This window comes from Hypanus sabinus, chromosome 18 (assembly GCF_030144855.1).
Source record: "Hypanus sabinus isolate sHypSab1 chromosome 18, sHypSab1.hap1, whole genome shotgun sequence".
NCBI classification, from domain to species: domain Eukaryota; kingdom Metazoa; phylum Chordata; class Chondrichthyes; order Myliobatiformes; family Dasyatidae; genus Hypanus; species Hypanus sabinus.
The window spans coordinates 22563822-22582628 of NC_082723.1; the positions used below are offsets into that span (position 1 = coordinate 22563822).

Genomic DNA, 18807 nt, shown 5'->3' on the forward strand with positions numbered 1-18807 from the left:
GTACAAGAATCCAAAGTCCAACGACAACTTATGGGCGTGCTTTGCATTACGTGTGAAAATTGCAGGAGATCAGTCATTTCTGAGATACTCAAACCACCCCATCCTGCACTAACAATTATTCCACAGTCAGTCACTTGAGCACATTTCTTCTCCATTCTGATCTTAGACCTGAACAACAACTGAAACTCTTGACCATGTGTGCATGCAGGTTGTGGGATGTACTTAAAGAAGAGGTTTGTAGGTTCTTGATTAGTCAGTATGAAAAGCTATTTGCAGAAGGCAGCAGAATGGGCTTGAGAGGGATAATAAATCAGCCATGACAGAATGGTGGAGCAGACTGGTTGGGCCAAATGCCCTAATTCTGCTCCTATGTCTTGTGGTCTTTTATGCATTGAGTTGCTGCCACATGATTCTGATTAGCTATGCACATTAATGAGCAGGTGTACCTAATAAAGTGTGTACAGCTTTTAGGCATTTATGTTCTTTCACTTCCTTTAGCAAAAACTCATTCTCAAATTAATCTGTACCCATACCACTGCAGAAGGCGATCAGTTATGTTGAGTTATCTGTGGGTAACCTGTTTGCACGGGGTCAATTTGGAATTATCCGGTGCCGAGATGCAGGTGAAAAGATTCCAAGAGTGGTTGGAATATTCTACGTAAGTATGTTTGTTAGGGGATTGGAAACCTACGGTAAAAAGGGATTTGCATTTGGATGGGATTAATAGCACTGGACATTTCTTTAAAACACGATGCACAGACTCCAGGTTGCTCAGAATATTGGAATGCTTAAGTACCAGTGTTGGGTAAAATCTACACTGTCACTTGATTCATTTGGAACAAATTTGAGGGAGAACTGTCTAAGCTGCCACAGGCATGAGTGGAAAAGTCAGTCAATTTATTATCAAAGTACATATATGTCACCATATACAACCCTGGGAGTCATTTTCTTGCAGGCATTATTAAAAACTATTACATAAAGCCTGACGGACAACCAACATACTAAAGACAAATCGTGCAAGTAATTTTAAGAAGTAAATATACTGAGATCGTGAGTTGTACAGTCCTTGAAAGTGAGTCCATAGATTGTGGAGTCAGTTCAGCAGTGAGATGAGTTGAGTTATTCACTCTGGTTTAGAAGCCTGAAGGAAGAATGTTTTGTTAATCTCTGGATTGTTCCCATATCCTAATCAATTCCCAGGATGAATTAATTCTTGTCTTCTATGAGCAGAAATGAATTCTTCCCCTGTACCTCCTCCACGCGCTTTCTTCAAAACCTGTAAGAATTTCTTTTTTTTCATCTCTTCAGGAATCCTCTCTGGGCAGCTTAAAGCTTTTGGCCAGCTGAAATTATGACCTACTGTATGTCTTCAATTCACTCTCTCCCATCATCTTCTAGAGACCTCTCTATTTTCTTAATGTCCTTGGTTTGAGCACTCTTAACTCTCTGGATCATTGGTCCCCTCTTATATTTGATCAAGCTGTCAAGATCAAGTCCAAGATACATTGGTTGTTAAGTCTTTGTTTATGTATAGCATTTAATAGTTTTCCATTAATTTTATTGTAGTTTTTACTTTCCTGTAAATGCCTGCAAGAATACAAATCACAAGGTAGAATACAGTATAGTAACATACATGTTGGGTGGCAAGATGGAGGGACATCTCTACCAAAGGAGGTGCTGGGTGCTCCTTCCCTCTGCTAGACTGAAGGTCACCCTTAGGGAAGATGTAGCACCTGCTTAGCCCCCCCCACCTCCAAATCAGGGTCATGTGAAGCCATGGGAGCAGGTGGTGGATGGTCATGGTAGTAGAAATGGTTAAAAGTAGTGTATGATGGGATACTTGACCACTCTAGAACATCTGTGCTTAAGACTGCTGATGCGTGTTGAGAATAACCTTGGATGATAAGCACAATACCAGGAACTCCAATTAAGGTTTTAGGCCTCTGAAACGAGGAGCGAAGATGCATCTGGGGGTAGACTATAAGTCCTGATAACAGGAAACAGGAAGAACTGTTAGACTCGCGCTGAGAGATAATTGACGTCTTTTAAATGATTGATTATGTACTGACCGTGGGATGCCAAACAAAGTTATGTGCAGTTTGTCTTGCTGTATAAATTTAAGCTCTTGAGTTCTGATGGCAGTGGAGACTGCTGCAGACTCTCCATATCATGTTAATAAACTCTTAAAAAGAAACTCGAAGTCACTCTGGGGTTCTTAGTTGGTGTTTCCACAACAGTCATAAGCGCAGCTGGTGCATATCGCAAGTCCTGGTTATGCCAGGTAGATAATCTCTGAAGAGTATTGTTAATGGCTGGGGTCACCCGTCTTGTAAAGACACTGCCCAGAAGAAGGCAATGGCAAACCACTTGTGTAGAAAAATTTGCCAAAAACAATCATGATCAAGGCCATGTATGGAAATGGATAAACAGTTGACATTTCAGGCTGAGGGCCTTTTTCAGGACCTGAAGAAGGGTCTCAGCCTGAAATGTCGACTGTTTATTCATTTCTACAGACGCTGCCTGGCCTGTTGAGTTCCTCCAGCATTTTGTGCGTGTTGCTTTGGGTTTCCAGCATCTGCAGAATCTCTCGTGTTTATGGTCAAGACCATGATCGTCCAGGTCACATGACATGGCACGTAATGAATAAATGCATATATACTTTGATAATAAATTTTACTTTGAATTTGAAGGCACAAGCTATTTCCTTAAGAGTTCAGTGAAACCCAATTGATTCTGAGACTGAATGACTGCCCTCCAATAACCTGAATACAAATCCAAGCTTTTGTAATGCAGGGAAGAAATGTAATGTACAGAGATCCCAAGAAAATATTCCGATCATCCTGTGAACACGTTTCTAACAGCAATTTATTTGACTGAATAAATGAAGACTGCACCATCAATGTAAGAAGCTGACAAAAAAAAGCAACTTGATACAAGCCTGAGGTAACAGAATTTAGCAAAAAACATCCATGGAGCAGTCAGAGTTCAGTGGTTAGAACAGAAATTTAGCAATTATTATAAAAACACATCAACACAGATAGCATGCAAATGACCTTTGTCAACATATTTCCCTTGGAACTGTATGAAAATTTACATATTATCTTATTTACTCACAGTGGCAACATCTACTGACCCTGCACTGGTCTTTGTTGTACCAATGTGCTTTAATTTAACATGGGGGTGGAAAGTGTTGGAGGTCAATGGGTCACATTGCACCCAAACAAATCAACAATCATCTGTCATCTGGGCTCATAAGATAAACTAAGGAGCACGAGGCAAAGACAAATAAGGTTAAGGTCACAGATCAGCTGTATGAGGGAAGCAGGTTTGTAGTAACTATAATCTAGCAATTCTAAACATTAAAATTAATTTATACTAACTGTTTAGAATTAGGCTTCACATTGACTCCTTTTTGATTTTTTGACTAGCCCTGATGCAAAGGGAATTGTTTTCTGCTGTTGGGATATACACTGATATTAAATCAATGGTCATCAGCTAAATTCTTGAATTCAAATTTCAGGAGCATCTTTGAGGATCAAAATTTTGAGATCGTCATGAAGTAAATCTAACGTTGTTCCTTAAAACAGCCAATGCAATGCTGTTAGGTTGGAGATGTAATTCTCACTTAATGGGACGTTCTTTAAATAGTTTTGTATAAAAAAGACATTGAACTGGTTTGGAGTAGAAAAGGCCAACAAAACACTTTGTGCAGCGAGGCAGTTGTTGCCTTCGAAAGATGGTACAAGCTTTCACTATACAAATGAATGAGCCTGTACTTTGTCTGTACAAAACCAACTGAACAGGTTGCAATAATTCTCAATGGCTCACCTAATGGGAAATGTGCATCGAATGCATTTTATCTGTTGGAACATTTTAATGTAATCCTGCTGTTCAAGATGTTTAAATCCATGTCAGTGACAAAAATGAGGCTGAGGAAATAGAAGTCTTTAACAGGAAAAGAGGTTTTGATTGAGCCTCTACAGCAAATGTATTTCCACTTGATGAGGGATAGACTCTAATTTTAGGTTGTTACTGTGAGATATGACACCTAGGAATCCAATAAATGAATCAGAATAAACTACTTTACCCAAAGAGTGGGCAAGTAGCACTGAAGCATTTAATGAAAGGTTGGGCAAGCATATGATTGTGAAGGGATTAGAGAGTTATGCTGATAGGTTTAGAAGAAAGAAGATAACCACCTTGGTTTAGTTGGCCTGTTTCTTCATTCCTAGGTAAAATGCTTTGTAGACTTTGAAGTACTGCTGTTGATTACTGTAGGAACTCGGCTCTGTTGATTGTGAGAGATAATGCAGGTTACATATTACCCAGGGCTAGACTGTAACTGAGGGCGCCACTGAAAAGATGTGTAGCACGGGTCAGGTTTCACTCCCACAACTCTCAATGCCACATGAATGAAAAGACCTATATATGCCTGCTGGGCAGATACCTTCCAAATCACACTGGGAGACAGATGGAGTTTAAAGATCTTTCCCTTGATCTGGCTGCAGATGGGTGACCTGCTCAACGTCATCCTTTCCCTGGTCCCTGGTCCCTGCTCAAAGCAAGACTGAAGCAGGGGGGCCAGAGTATTAAGGAATCATTCTTTGTAGAGCTTCAAATGTGACCATGTATTTTAACTATACATGCTACTGAGTTCTGTGTTTTAGAATCAGAGGGACAGAAGGGTTAGGAGACAAAATAGTCAACACTCCTGAGCAGAAAATGTGAGCAATTTCTTTTGCTCTTCCTCAAAATCTGCAAATGAATGCATTCCAGAGGCTGATCTGTAACTCTTGTCTGCTGCCCATGTTGTTTGTCCAGGGGGCATCCTGACCTGTCTAATGAAGGACCACAGAAAATAGAAATGTTCGCTTGTTTGAATGTTTCTTCCATTAATAGAACATTTTAAGTGGAAATCATGAAATGGAGCTAAATGCAGTAGTAGAAAATAATTTTCAAATAGAAACACTTGTTCTCTTCAAATAATAATCAAAACCTTATCAAGTTTCACTTTTATGGACTATGAAGCCAATGTGAACTCTGGTTATGATTAATACCTTGTCAATTATATACAACACTTAAATAATTCATAACAAATGAAGCATATCATAGATTACACTGTAACATATCTATGACTTTCACTTGAATCACAAAATGATACTGAGTAACTGGAAAATACTTCTAAATGTGCTGGAAGCCAGTTGAATGGCAGAAGAGAATGATACAATACTGGAAAGCTGAAAACAAACAGAAAATGCTGCCTGCGTCAGGTCAGGATGTTATTTTGAGCATTACTCTCCAAGTGCTGGAGGAACTCAGTAAGTCAGAAAGCATCTATGAAAAGGAGTTGATATTTTGGGCCGAGACGCTTCATAAGGACTGGAAAGGAAGAGGGAAGAAGCCAGAATAAGGTGGTGGGAGTAAGAGAGATTGTACCTTCACCTAAGGAGTATAAGCTGGAAGGTGATAGGTGAAGCCTATCTTCCTTCCCTCCTTCCCATCTTATTCTGGCTTCTTCTCTCTTCCATTCCTGTCCTGGTTAAAGGTCTTGGCTTGAAACATTGACTGCTTGTATCCCTCCACAGACCTGCTAAGTTCCTCCAGCGTTTTGTGTGTTGCTCTGGATTTCCAGCACCTGCAGGAACTCCCGTGTTCAGAATGTTATCTACGTTTGTCGAGAGGATAACTTGTTAAATCAGACACAAGCCCAGAAACCCAGTGCGGTACAGGATGTGTTAAAGTTGCTGGATTGGGGTTACAGGGACAAATTGGACCTTCATTCTCCTTGCTATTCTGATCCACCCCTTTCCAAACCTCTGGAAAGATGCTTGGGCCAGAACTCCAACCAATCCTCTTTGGAATACTGCCAGGTAAGGTCAGTTGGAAGCAATGTCATAAGGTTGGGGTGGGGTGGAATGGGCTTAAAACTGTGGGGTTTGCTTGAATATCACAATGAGTTCACCAGGCAAGAAATGCAAGAACAGCACACATACTGATCATCAATGCAGAGGCAGTTGCCAAGTCCACCAAACAATTCAGTGCATTTCATTTAAAAAAAATCCTCACTCACTGATTTATTTCCCTAAATGCTACTCAATGCAGCCTACTAATACTGTCAGTAGTTTCTTGTTTAGTGCATAAGAAAGTTAATACCCAACATGGGCTAAAAAGTTGTTCACGATAAAGCAGCTTAATAATAAAAACCAAACATTTAAAAAAAAATGTTTTGGGCAGCAGTCATTACACACTGTACCTTGGTCACTAACTGCCCTCTTCGTGAAGTAGTCTGAAGCTCTGCCTAATCTCTGTGGCCAACACTTTGAATTTGGATCAGACAATCACTTCGTTTTTTTCCCCCCAAAAACCTACCAAAATCATTTGGGGGGGGGGGGGGGTCATGTAATAAGAGTGTCCAAAAAAAAGTGCTTCGGTATTCAATGCTGGCAGTCGATGAACAAATAACTCTGTGTAAAGATCTTTTTCTTCACTTTTCCTTGTTATTAATCCATTGAATAGCTTGATTTCCCATTGCTTGGGTTGGCACTTTTGATCACATCTTGTGTGCTGTCTTCAAACGTTCACTCAAACGACATGAGGTTGGCGGGTATCTGGAAGTAGAGGGAACAAGTTAATCAAAGACCATCGATGGTGTTGCTTGTGCCCTTCATCTTGCATTAGGAACGTCCAAACTATGGCCCGGGTTTGACCATGATGACTTCTGCACAGCATCCAACACTGTGTGCGATAGAGTTGACGCATCAATCACCCCTACACTGATTCCACAGCCGATGGACTCCCTTTCAAGAGAGTCTGCAACTCATGTTATCAATATTTATTGCTGATTTATTATTATTTTTTTTCTGTATTTGACCAATTTGTTTTTTAAACATTGGTTGTCTTTGTGTGAGGCTTTTCATTGTTTCGTTTGTGTTTCTTTATACTTACAATGTATATTGTAAATGTTCACAAGAAAATTAACTTCCGCTTAGTATATGGTGACACGTGTGTGCTTTGCTAATAAATTGACCTTGAACCCCTCCCTACTCCCTTCTGTGCTGTGCTGGAGAGTAAGAGAAGTTTGGGTGGGGAGAATACAGTTGCAAGAAAAAGTTTGTGAACCCTTTGCAATTACCTATTTTTCTGTTTTAATTACTCATAAAATATGGTCTGATCTTCATCTAAGTCACGTTAGGCAAACACAATCTGCCTAAACTAATAACACACAAACAATTGTACTTCTTCTCATCATTGCTGAGTACACCACTTAAACAATCAGTCAGGGTTCAAAAAGGTATGTGAACCTCTGGGGCAATGCCTTCTACAAAAGCGATTTGGAGTCAGGTGTTCCAATCAATGCGATGAGATTTGAGGTGTGGATTGGGGAGGTGCCCCACCCTATAAAAAGACACACAAAGTCAGGTTACTGACAGAGCCTGCTCTTCTCAAGAAAGATCTGTTTATGTGCACCATCCCTCAATCAAAATAACTTTCAGAGGACTTTAGAAGAAATGTAGAGATGCACGAAGCTGGAGAAGACTATAATAGCATTTCTAATAGACCCAAGTGTTCATAAGTCCACAGTAAGAGAAATTGTCCGCAAGTGGAGGAAACTCAGTACTGCTGCTACTCTCCCTAGGAATGGGCGTCCTGCAAAGATCACACCAAGAGCACAATGTGCAGTGTTGAAGGAGGTGAAAAAGAACCCAAGGGCAACAGCAAAAGACCTGCAGAAATCTCTCTCAGGTTTGCTAAAATCTCTGTTCATGTGCCCACTGTAAGAAAAATACTGAACAAGAATGGTGTTCATGGAAAGATACCACGGAGGAAACCATTGCTCTCCAAAAAAAAAAAAATTGCTGCAAGTCAAGTTTGCAAGAGACTATCTAGACGTTCCACAATGTTTCTGGGACAATATTTTGTGGACAGATGAGGCATAAGTTGAACTTTCTGGCAGAAATGCACACCCTATGCTTGGAGGGGAAAGTGCACTGCACACCAACACCAAATCCTCACCCAATTCTGAAGCATGGTGAAAGGAGCATCGTGGTTTGGGGCTGCTTTGCTGCTTTAGGCCCTGGACAGCTTACAATCATTGAGGGAACAATGAATTCAAAATCGTATCAAGACATTTTACAGGAGAATGTCAGAGTACTGGTCTGTCACCTGAAGCTTAATAGAAGTTGGATGATGCAACAAGACAATAATCCAAAACATGAGTAAATCAACAACAGAATGGTTTAAAAAGAAGAAAATTTGTGTTTTGGAATGGCCAAGTTTGATTCCAGACTTTAACCTAATTGAGATTCTTTGACATGATCTGAAGAAGGCTGTTCATGCAAGGTATCTCTGAAATATTGATGCACTGAAACAGTTTTGTATGGAGGAATGGTCTAAAGTCCCTCCTCACCATTGTGCAAGTCTGATCAGCAGCTACAGGAAATATTTGGTGGAGGTTATTGTTGCTAAAGGAGGTTCTATCAGTTATTAAATACAAAGGTTCATATTCTTTCTCCAGATTGGACTGTGAATGATCAAACAATGAGTTTAATAAAGCCGTGAAATGTATGATTGTGTGTGTGTTACTAGTTTAGGCTGATTGATTGTCTATTACTGTGACTTGGATGACTATCTGACCACATTTTATGAGTAATTACTGCAAAGGGTTCACAAACTTTTTCCTGCAACTGATGGGACTAGGCAAAATAATAGTTCAGCACAGACGGGTTGGATCGAAGGTCCTGTTTCTGTGCTGTAGTTATCTGTGACTCCAAGTGATAAGGTGAAGATGTGGCCAATCAGTGACAATGGGAAATTAAAGGAGTCTGGTACCCAGAACACGGGCTACAATGCCAACACGAGTTGAGACCTATTTAACACTAGGGCATTACATAAGCGTTTGATATCACTGCAGTGTCAGTGCTTTCCAGGTGACGAAGAGTCACAAGGAAAATATCGAGATTATACAAGGGAAACCAATGACAGAGTTCAGAATAAAGTGATTACAATACAGAGAAAGAGTCATTAGCAGACCATAAGGTACACAGATCACAAAAAGGTAGGTTAAAGCCAAGAGTCCATGTGTTGCCCTTAAGCCCTTTAGCTTTATTACATTTTCGCTTTAGTAATTCGTTTGTAATTATTTTCTAGTTAAAGTTAAGGTTGTTGAAAGTAAATTCGTTGTCTGTGATGTATCACGGCATGTGATGACGTCACACCCGGTTTCGCTGCGTCTTGTGGGAAAATACCGGTTTGGAGAAACTGGAAGGAGGGGGCTTGTGTGTGCAGGATCAGCGCGAGAAAAGTTTCTTTCTACCCACTAAGAAACATCAGTGAAGCAAAGCCGTAAGTTCATAAGATAATCAATATGTTGAAGTAAAAATGTTAACACTGATTCTGTTGAAAGTAATGACGGTTGATAGTTATTTTCTTCTTCTATTGAAAGTGTTACTGGATAGTTTTTTAAAGCAGTTGATGGCGTAGGTAGATTCTGACTGTAGGTCGTATTTTAATGTAATATCATTTGTCGTAGTTTTATTTTTGCAAGTATTTATGATGTAAATGTGATGCCAAGAAGGAAACTAATACTGTGTGGCGACCCATTTCCTGGCACATCTGAACCGGCTCACAATTAGCCAGCTTTCCAGCTAAGGGAGATAGCCGACAGGGGTTTGTAAGCACAGAGCTTTGGAGCCTCTGCGCCACGGGGGGCAGGTTGAGGAAGGCTTAAAAGTGAGGCTGAGGATTTCGAATAAAGTTTTTCCTTCGACTGCAGTTACCGACTCCGTGTCGTAATTTTAGCGCTGTATGTAGCACACCACTACAACTGTAAATATTTTGTATTGTTTTATCAACAGTTTTCACCATATGTTAATGTGGAAAAGTGAACAGTAAACGGTTAATCTTACTGGGATCATGCCTCATTGTCTATGGTTTATACTTGGTGTTTAGTTCAGAGTTTTTACACCTGTGCGAGAACACTACAGTCCATCTTATCATCCAATGATATAACAGTGGGGTAGAAGCTGCCCTGGTGGTATGTGCTTGCAGACTTCTGTATGTATCTTCAGCCTGATGCGAGAGGGGAGAGAAGAGAACGTCCAGCACGGGGGGAGGGTTAATAAGTAGGGTGAAGAAGTGTGCGGGGTCTTTGATTGCTGAACACCTACCTGTGGTCTGTTGCTCTTGCAAGCATCATCCAAGTGCTTGTGCCACAGGATTGCATGAAACCGTGAGCTGGTCTGGAACTTGTAAACATTTCCTGTCAATACAAGCAGATGCATGGCTATAGCGAGAGCAACTTGCATTTCCAGAATTGCCTCAGTGCTTTAACACGCGCAGGAAACTTCAGAGCCAATACCAAATGAACACTATTTAAAAACAGTAAACTATTGTTTACTATTTGTTTCGTGTGCTGATGACTGGAGTTGTGCTGAAAAGTCCTAAGCCTGAAATACTTCCTTCTCTCTCTGCAAATGCAGCCTGGGCAGCTAGGTACTTCTAATTCTATTTCACAATTTCAGTGTCCCCAGTATTTTTAATTCATCAAGATACAGACTGCGTTCCTGCAGCTCACACTGATAGGTCTACCCCACTGCCCTTTCAACTCCACACGCAGTCTCTGGTGCAAGTCTGCACAGTCTGGTGAAACATGAAACTGAGGCCCCCCAGTGCTCCCTCAGGTGCAAGGGGGAATATCAGAGGTAAGTGTGTGGAATACACTACTGGGGGTGGTTGTAGAGGCAGATACATTCAGGAGATTGAAGAGAATTGTAGGCACATGGGTGAATGGAAAATGAAGTGGGAGGAAGCATTAGATTAATCCTGGAGTAGCTTAAAGGGTCAGCACAACATCATGGGCTGAAGGGCCTGTATTGTGCTATACTATTCTATCTTCTACAGTACTGTGCAAAAGTCTTAGGCACATATATAGATAACTAGGGCACCTGAGACTATTGCACAGGACTGTAGTAATTTTATGTATTGTACTGTACTGCTGCCACACAAGAAAAAACAAGTTTCATGACATATGTGAGTGACAATAAACCTGATTCTGATGTGGGTCTGTTGGGGACTGAGAGTGGGAACAGGGCAGGGAGAGGGGAGGGAATGGGAAGCGTCAGAAAGACATTCAGTAATGATCAATAAACTAAATGTTTGGAATCAAATGACCTTGGTTGGATTCTCAGGACAGGGTGTGTCTACACCCATGCCACATTCCCAACCCAGCACTCCATCTCTGCTACCTGTCCCAAACCCCTCCCACGGCACTCCATCCTCACCATTCCCAACGTACTTTGCTCCCGCCAGACTTACAAACTCTCTCTCTGCTCTGCATTGACAAATGCAGTACTGTGCAGAAGTCTTGGTCATATATATATGTATATATGTGTGTGTGTATATATATATATATATATATATATATACCTAAGACTTCTGCACAGTTACTGTATGTCCTTGTATCTCGATTTCTCCATCCTGGATTCATTCTTGTCTACACTTTTCCGGCTTTTCATGACATCCTGCCTGTAAGTGGATGACTAGTACTGCGTGCTGCACTTTGAGAATGGTCACAGCTGCATCAGATCATGCAAAATCCACACAGACAGACATTAGGATTGAACCTGGGCCACTGGAATTCTAAAGCAGCAGTTCGAACCACCTGTGTCACCACGCTGCCAGATCCTTGGTATTTACGGGGTTTCCTGAAGGGACCTTCTCCTCACCTTTATCCGGGTCACTCAGCTGGAAGATATCTGGGTGCTCTGGGTCGTCGGGCAGAACCACCATCCATCCTGCTATTGACACCTTCTTACTGGGGGCTGACTTGAACTGTTGGGAGAGCAGTGACAAATGTGTGAATCATTTTGTTTTGATGGTAGAAGTTTTAAAGTGTTTCATGGATTTGATTTCCCAAAATAATGATATTAGAATATAGACAGTGGTAGTAAGAGCAACAGTGTGATCACTCGAATCACAGTGTGGTCTCCCAGAGAATGAGCTGTTGCTAGGTCCTCAGATGGCTGGAGAAGCCAACCTGTGATCTACCGATTCTGATGCAGTGTGGGCAAGAGTAAGTGGTCCTCTTGTTAGTGCTTGGGTCTTTTGGTTGTTCAGTCTCTTCCTTCAAAAGAAATAGGAACAGGAGTTGACCATCTGGCCCATTGAGCCTGCTCCGTCATTCAATAAGATCATGGTTGATCACGTCATGGACTCATCTCCATCTACCTGCCTTTACCCCATAATCTTTAATTCCCCTACTATGCAAAAATCTATCCAACCTTTATTAAATATATTTACTGAGGTAGCCTCCACTGCTTCACAGGGCAGAGAATTCCACAGATTCACCACTCTCTGGGAAAAGCAGTTCCTCCTCATCTCCGTCCTAAATCTACTCCCCCAAATCTTGAGACTATATCCCCAAGTTCTATTCTCATCTACCAATGCATACAACTTTCCTGCCTCTATCTTATCTACTCCCTTCATAATTTTATGTTTCTATAATATCTCCTCATTCTTCTGAATTCCAGCAAGTACAGTCCCAGGTGACTCAATCTCTCCTCATGGTCCAACTCCCTCATCTCTGGAATCAACCTGGTGAACCTCCTCTGCACCACCTCCAAAGCCAGTATATCCTCCTTCAAGCAAAGAGACCAGAACTGCACGCAGTACTCCAGGTGTGGCCTCACCAGTACCCTGTACAGTTGCAGCATAACCTCCCTGCTTTTAAATTCAATCCCTCTAGTAATGAAGGCCAACATTCCATTTGCCTTCCTAATAGCCTGCTGCCCCTGCAAACCAACCTTTTGTGATTCATGCACAAGCACTCCCAAGTCTCTCTGCACAGCAGCGTGCCTCAATTTTTTACCATTTAAATAATAATCTGCTTTCATTTTTCCTTCCAAAGTGGATGATCTCGCATTTACTAACATTGTATTCCATCTGCCAGACCCTTACCCACTCACTTAACCTACCTATATCTCTCTGCAGACTCTCAATATCCTCTGCATAATTTGCTTTTCCACTCAACTTAGTGTCATCAGCAAACTTAGATACACTACACTCAGTCCCCTCTTCCAGATCGTTAATGAACAGTTGCAGGCACAGCACCGACCCCTGCGGTACATCACTCACCGCTGATTGCCCACCAGAGAAACATCCATGTGTCCCAACTCTGCTTTCTATTAGGTAACCAATCCTCTATCCATGCTAATACATCACCCCAACTCTATGCATCTTTATCTTATGGGTAAGTCTTTTATGTGGCATCTTATCGAACGACTTCTGGAAATCCAAGTAAATAACGTCCATCTCAATCCTCTATCCACTGTGCCTGTTTTATCCTCAAAGCTGCTGCTTGTTCTGTGCGGACCGTGGAGGTCATTCTCATGTAACAATTCAGTATAGTACAGGCCCTTCAGCCCACGATGCTGTGCCTATCTTTTAACCTACCCCAAGATCAATTTAACCCTTTCCTCCCACATAGCCCTCCATTTTTCTTTCATCCATGTGTGCATCCAAGAGTTTCTTAAAGGTCCCTAATGTATCTGCCTCTGCCACCCCTAACAGTGTGTTCCATGTACCCACTAGTCTCTTTTTTTTTAAAAATAACCTTACCTCTGACATCCTGACCTATATTTTTCTAAAAGCGCCTTAAAATTCTGACCTCCTGCGTTAGTCTTTTCCACCCTGGGAAAAGGTGCTGCTGGCTGTTCACTCAGTCTGTATCTCTTACACCTCTATCAAGTCACCTCTTAACCTCCTTCACTCCAAAGAGAAAAGTCCTACCTCTCTCAAACCCTCCTAATTAGACATGCTCTCTAATCCAGGCAGCACCCTGGTAAATCTCCTCTCCACCTTCTCTGAATCCTTCCTATAATGAGTAACCAATATTGAACATAATACTCCAGGTGTTGTCTAACCAGCAGTATTATAGAGCTGCAAAATAACCTCACAGCCCTCGAATTCAATCCCCAGTTAACAGAAACTAACAGAAAAGAAATATGTTAAGCTTCCAATGAAATGACATCCTGGAATACGACACATATTTCTCTACTTTTCATCATATGCTCAATAAAAGTTCCTTTGGAGGGGGTTCTTACTGGCCAGCTCTCTGTACTCTGAAGGAGACAAAGGTGAGCTGTCACGGATGCTAGAAAAGAGCACGTGAGCACAGTACACAGTGAGGGACGCATAGCTAGACAAACTAAAGTAAAAATAATGTGACTATGGCATTTGTCGGGAAAGTTGATGAATTTGATAGTGCTAATGAGGAATCATTTATTGATGGGGTTGAACTGTACTGTAATGCTAACGATGAGGTAAAGAAAGTCTCCTCTAAGCTTAATGGGTGTTAGAATGTACAGTCTCATACACAACTTAGTAACTCCTGAAAAGCCAGCAAGCAAGTCATTTGACAAAATTGTTGCAATTTTGTCAATCACTTAAAAAAAAGAACATAAGAAATAGGAGCAGGATTAGGCCATCTGGCCCGTTGAGCCTGATCCACCATTGAATAAGATCATGGCTGATCTGACATTGACATTGAGGTTTTGGTTTTCAGAAAAGGAACCAGTTAAAGGATGAAAACATTTCTGAATATATTGCAGAACTGCGTAAACCTCTTAATACTGTGACTTTAGTGATGGACTTTCTTGATGCATTAAGGGACAGACTTGTGTGTGGCAAGTTTAGTCAAAGCACTCAAAAGACACTACTGTTAGAAAGAGACCTAACCTTAGAACAGACATTGATCATTGCAATATAGTTAGAAACTGCAGCAAAAGATGTGGTGGAACAACAGAAAATGAGGTTAAAATGTGAAATGCCCAAAATGTCCCTGAATGGTGGGAAAAAAAGCCCAAAAATATTATCAATGTGGCAAATCCTCCCATGTTGCAAATGTCTGTTGGTTCAAAGTAAAAGTTTGCAGTAAGTGTCACAGACAAGGCCACTTAGTGTGCAAGTCAGATAAGAAACACAATCAAAAAGAAAATCGGAGTGAAAGGTTTCAAACACAAAACTAAACAAGTGCAAAAAGTGACTGAGTGTGAAACTGAATCAGACAACACAGAGTCTGACAAAGGTGAACTGTCATGCCTAGGACTGTATAGCATCACTGAAGTAGATAGCAAAATCATACGGATCACAACAAGCATATCTGGTGTAAAACTGAAAATGGAGCTGGGTACAGGGTCAGCTTTGTCTATAATTTCAGAGGCTGGCTACCATTAGAAAAGACCTCAGCGATGCTAAAGAGCACCTACTCTCCATCTACCAGAGAAAATGGGATCTCCCAGTGGCCACCCATTTTAATTCCACTTCCCATTCCGACATGTCAATCCATGACTGCCTATACTATTGCGATGAGGCCACACTCGGGTTAGAGGAACAACACCTTATGTTCCTTTTGTGTAGATACCAACCTGATTGGATAAACATCGATTTCTTGAATTTCTGGTAATGCTTCCCCCCCCCCACCACAATTCCCCATCCCCTTTTCCCTCTCTCACTTTACCTCCTTGTCTGCCTATCACCCCGTCTGGTGCTCCTCCCCTTTTTCTTTCTTCCATGACCTTTTGTCCTCTCCTATTATATTTCCCCTTCTCCAGCCCCGTATCTCTTTCACCAATCAACTTCCCAACTCTTTACTTCACCCCTCTCCCTCCCAGTTTCACCTATTACCTAGTGTTTCTCCTTCCACTCCCCCCCCCCACACTCTAATTCTGACTCCTCAATCTTTTTTTCTCCGTTCCTGCTGAAGGGTCTCAGCCCAAAACGTTGGCTGCACTCTCTTCCATAGATTGTGCGAGCCCTGCTGAGTTCCTCCAGCATTTTGTGTGTTACTTGGACTTCCAGCATCTGCAGATTTTTCTCTTGTTTTAGATTGTGAAATATGCATGTTGTGGGCATGCAAGTTTGGTCCTGGAACCATGTCGACACTTGTGGGCTGTCCCCGGCACATCCTCGGACTGTGTTGGCTGTTGACGCAAAATGACACATTTCATTGCACATTTCGATGTACATGTGACAGATAAAGCCAACCTTACCGAGAGTTCTTCTTCAACACTGAAGAAGTCTATTCAAGAACCTTACATCCCTGGTGATGAGCCAAATTTTTTAAGACAATGCCATGGGACCATTTACAAAGATGTGAATGAGGATACAGAACCTCAGCCTCTAATAAACCATCCCACAATTTCACTTTCAAAAACCCTGGTGTGTAACTGAAACCCACAATCTTCCAAAAGACTGTCACGTGTGCAAGGTGATAAAAGGCATAGATTGAGTGCACAGACAGAGACTTTTTCCCTGGGCAGAAATGGCTAATACAAGGGGTATAATTTTAAGGTGATTGGAAGGAAGTGTAAGGGGGTGTCAGAGGTAAGTTTTTTTTTTACAAACTGGTGGGTGCATGGAATGTCTTGCCAGAGGTAGCATTGGAGGTAGATACATTAGGGGAATTTAAGAAACCACTGTTAACTTAGAATTTAAGATGGGCAAACTTTAATTTAATTTTAAATTGGAGATACAGGTCCTTCCGACTCAATAAGCCCATTTTGCCCAACTGCACCCATGTGATCAATTAACGTACTCACCCTTAATGTCTTTGGACTGTGGGAGGAAACCCATGAGGTCATGGGGTGAACGTACAAACTCCTTCCAGGCAGTGGTGGAATTGAACCGAAGTCACTGGTATTGTAAAGCATTACACTAACCACTACACTGCTGTGCCATGGTTGAAAACTGGATGGCTATGTAAGAGGGAAAGGGTTAGATTGATCTTGGTGCAGATTGAAAAGTTGGCACAATCACATGAGCTGAAGTGTGTTGAAGCTGTGTTGTCGTGTTCCAATATAATTTTCTCGTCTCTGGCGTCACATTAGCTCCAGCAGTTCGGCAAAGAGCAATGGACCAACTGCTCCAAGGTATCCCAGGAACACCATGTTGCCTCAATGACATCATCATGACAGACAAAAATGATGACGAGCACCTCCAGAACATTGGTAAAGTGCTTACCAGGCTGAGTGAGTACGGTCTGCATGCACAGAGAAAGAAATGTGAGTTTTTCAAGAATGAAATCTCTTATTGTGGACATGTCATTGTCAAGCATAAGTCACAAGATGGAAGCCATGATGTAGGCACCCAAACTAGAAAATGTGTCACAACTCAGTTCATACTTGGTCCTTGTAAACTACTTCCGCGAGTTTCTCCCAAATCTTGTTGTAGTGCTGCACCCATTGAATACACTGTTACAGACAGGCACAAAGTGGGTCAGGAAGATGTGAAAAAGTAATCAAAGAAACAGAGATTGATAACATCATATGAACTGCTCGCCCATTATGACCCATACCCACCTATCAGACTGGTGTGCGATACATCGCCTTATGGCACTGGTCTCACACACTAGATCACTGATGAGTGTAGAATGCAATTATGCTGAGTTTGACCAAGAGTATAGTAAGGGGAGTAAAGAAGTTCTATCACTGCCTCTATGGATAAAAGTTTATTCTTGTGACAGACCACCAGCCCCTTGTGTCCATTTTCATTCCCAGGAAGGGAATCCCAGTGATGTCTGCAACCTGGTTGTAATATTGGGCACCTTTCCTAGGAGCTCACTCTTATGACATAAAGTTCGAGGGTATGCAACGCTGATGGCTTGTTGCATCTTCCACTATTGGCAACTGAAGAAGGCTTCATACCGTGACCCAGCAGAGGTGTTCCACAACGCATTGGTGGACCAGCCCCCAGTAACAAATTCAGAAATACGAAGGGAAACAAGGAATGACGTGACATTGTCAAATGTCTATGACATCACCATGCAAGGATGGGCAGCTCATGGTAACCCTGTGTTTCCAGAGTTCTCAGTGAGATGAGACCAAATGTCTATATGTCAAAGAGCACTGATGTATTGATCTCGTGTTGTGGTTCCCTCTAAACTGTGCACCAGAGCGTTAAAGATTCTGCATAAAGGACACCTGGGTACAGTCAAGATGAAGTGTCTTGCCCGGAGTTATGTGTGGTGGCCGGGAAAAGATAGACAGATTGAAGACTTGGCCAAAAGCTGTTTGGGACGGCACAAAGTTCTAAATGCATCCCCACGGGCTGTGTTACACCTGTGGTAGTGGCCACCTTCACAATGGCAAAGAGTGCATATTGACTTTGCCGGGTCATTCATGAGCTCCATGTTTCTGATTGCGGTGGATGCTCATTCGAAGTGGCCAGAAGTTATATCAATGAAGTCAACCACATCAGAAAAGACCGTTTCTGCTCTGAGGACTACCATATCCAGGAGTGGCCTACCAGAACAAATAGTGAGTGATAATGGACCACAATACACATCAGAAAAAAATTTGCACTGTTAATGAACAAAAATGGTATCAGACATTTCAAGTCAGCTCCTCACTACACAGCAACGAATGGGTTAGCTGGAAGGTTTATCTGAACCTTCAAGAAGTCCATTAAAGCTATGGACAAGGACATTTCTCTACAGCACAAGGTGGAGAACTTCTTTTTTGCATATCTGAACTCTGTTCATGAGACAACAGATCAAAATCCTGCAATGCTGTTCATGAGCAGGAATCTGAGATCTCGCATAGACCTCCTGAAACCAGATCTACGGAGGGAAGTACAGAATAAGCAGTTCAGCCAGTTGCCAAATAAGTCGGCAAGGAGGATCAAGATTGTACAGTAAGTCCAAGTGTGTGATTACCAAGAAGACAAGTGGACACTGGATAGGATTGTTACAAGAACCGGACCACTGATGTACACAGTGGATGTTGGAGATCATACGGACCAGATACTGGACGC

At 41.8% G+C, this 18807-nt stretch overlaps 1 protein-coding gene across 4 annotated transcripts in view; it reads right to left on the reverse strand.

The window, feature by feature from the left end:
• Window positions 1-2646: 2646 nt before the first annotated feature.
• The window catches only part of ralgps1 (Ral GEF with PH domain and SH3 binding motif 1), a 733240-nt gene continuing 717079 nt past the window's right edge, over window positions 2647-18807 (reverse strand). For all 4 annotated transcript variants that reach the window (XM_059993861.1, XM_059993857.1, XM_059993858.1 and 1 more), the window contains 3 exons: window positions 11724-11829; window positions 10167-10258; window positions 2647-6608 (listed from right to left, as the gene is read on the reverse strand). In XM_059993861.1, the coding sequence (XP_059849844.1) occupies window positions 6579-6608; window positions 10167-10258; window positions 11724-11829 (228 nt within the window). In that variant the 3' untranslated portion in view covers window positions 2647-6578. The remainder of the gene's footprint in view (window positions 6609-10166; window positions 10259-11723; window positions 11830-18807) is intronic.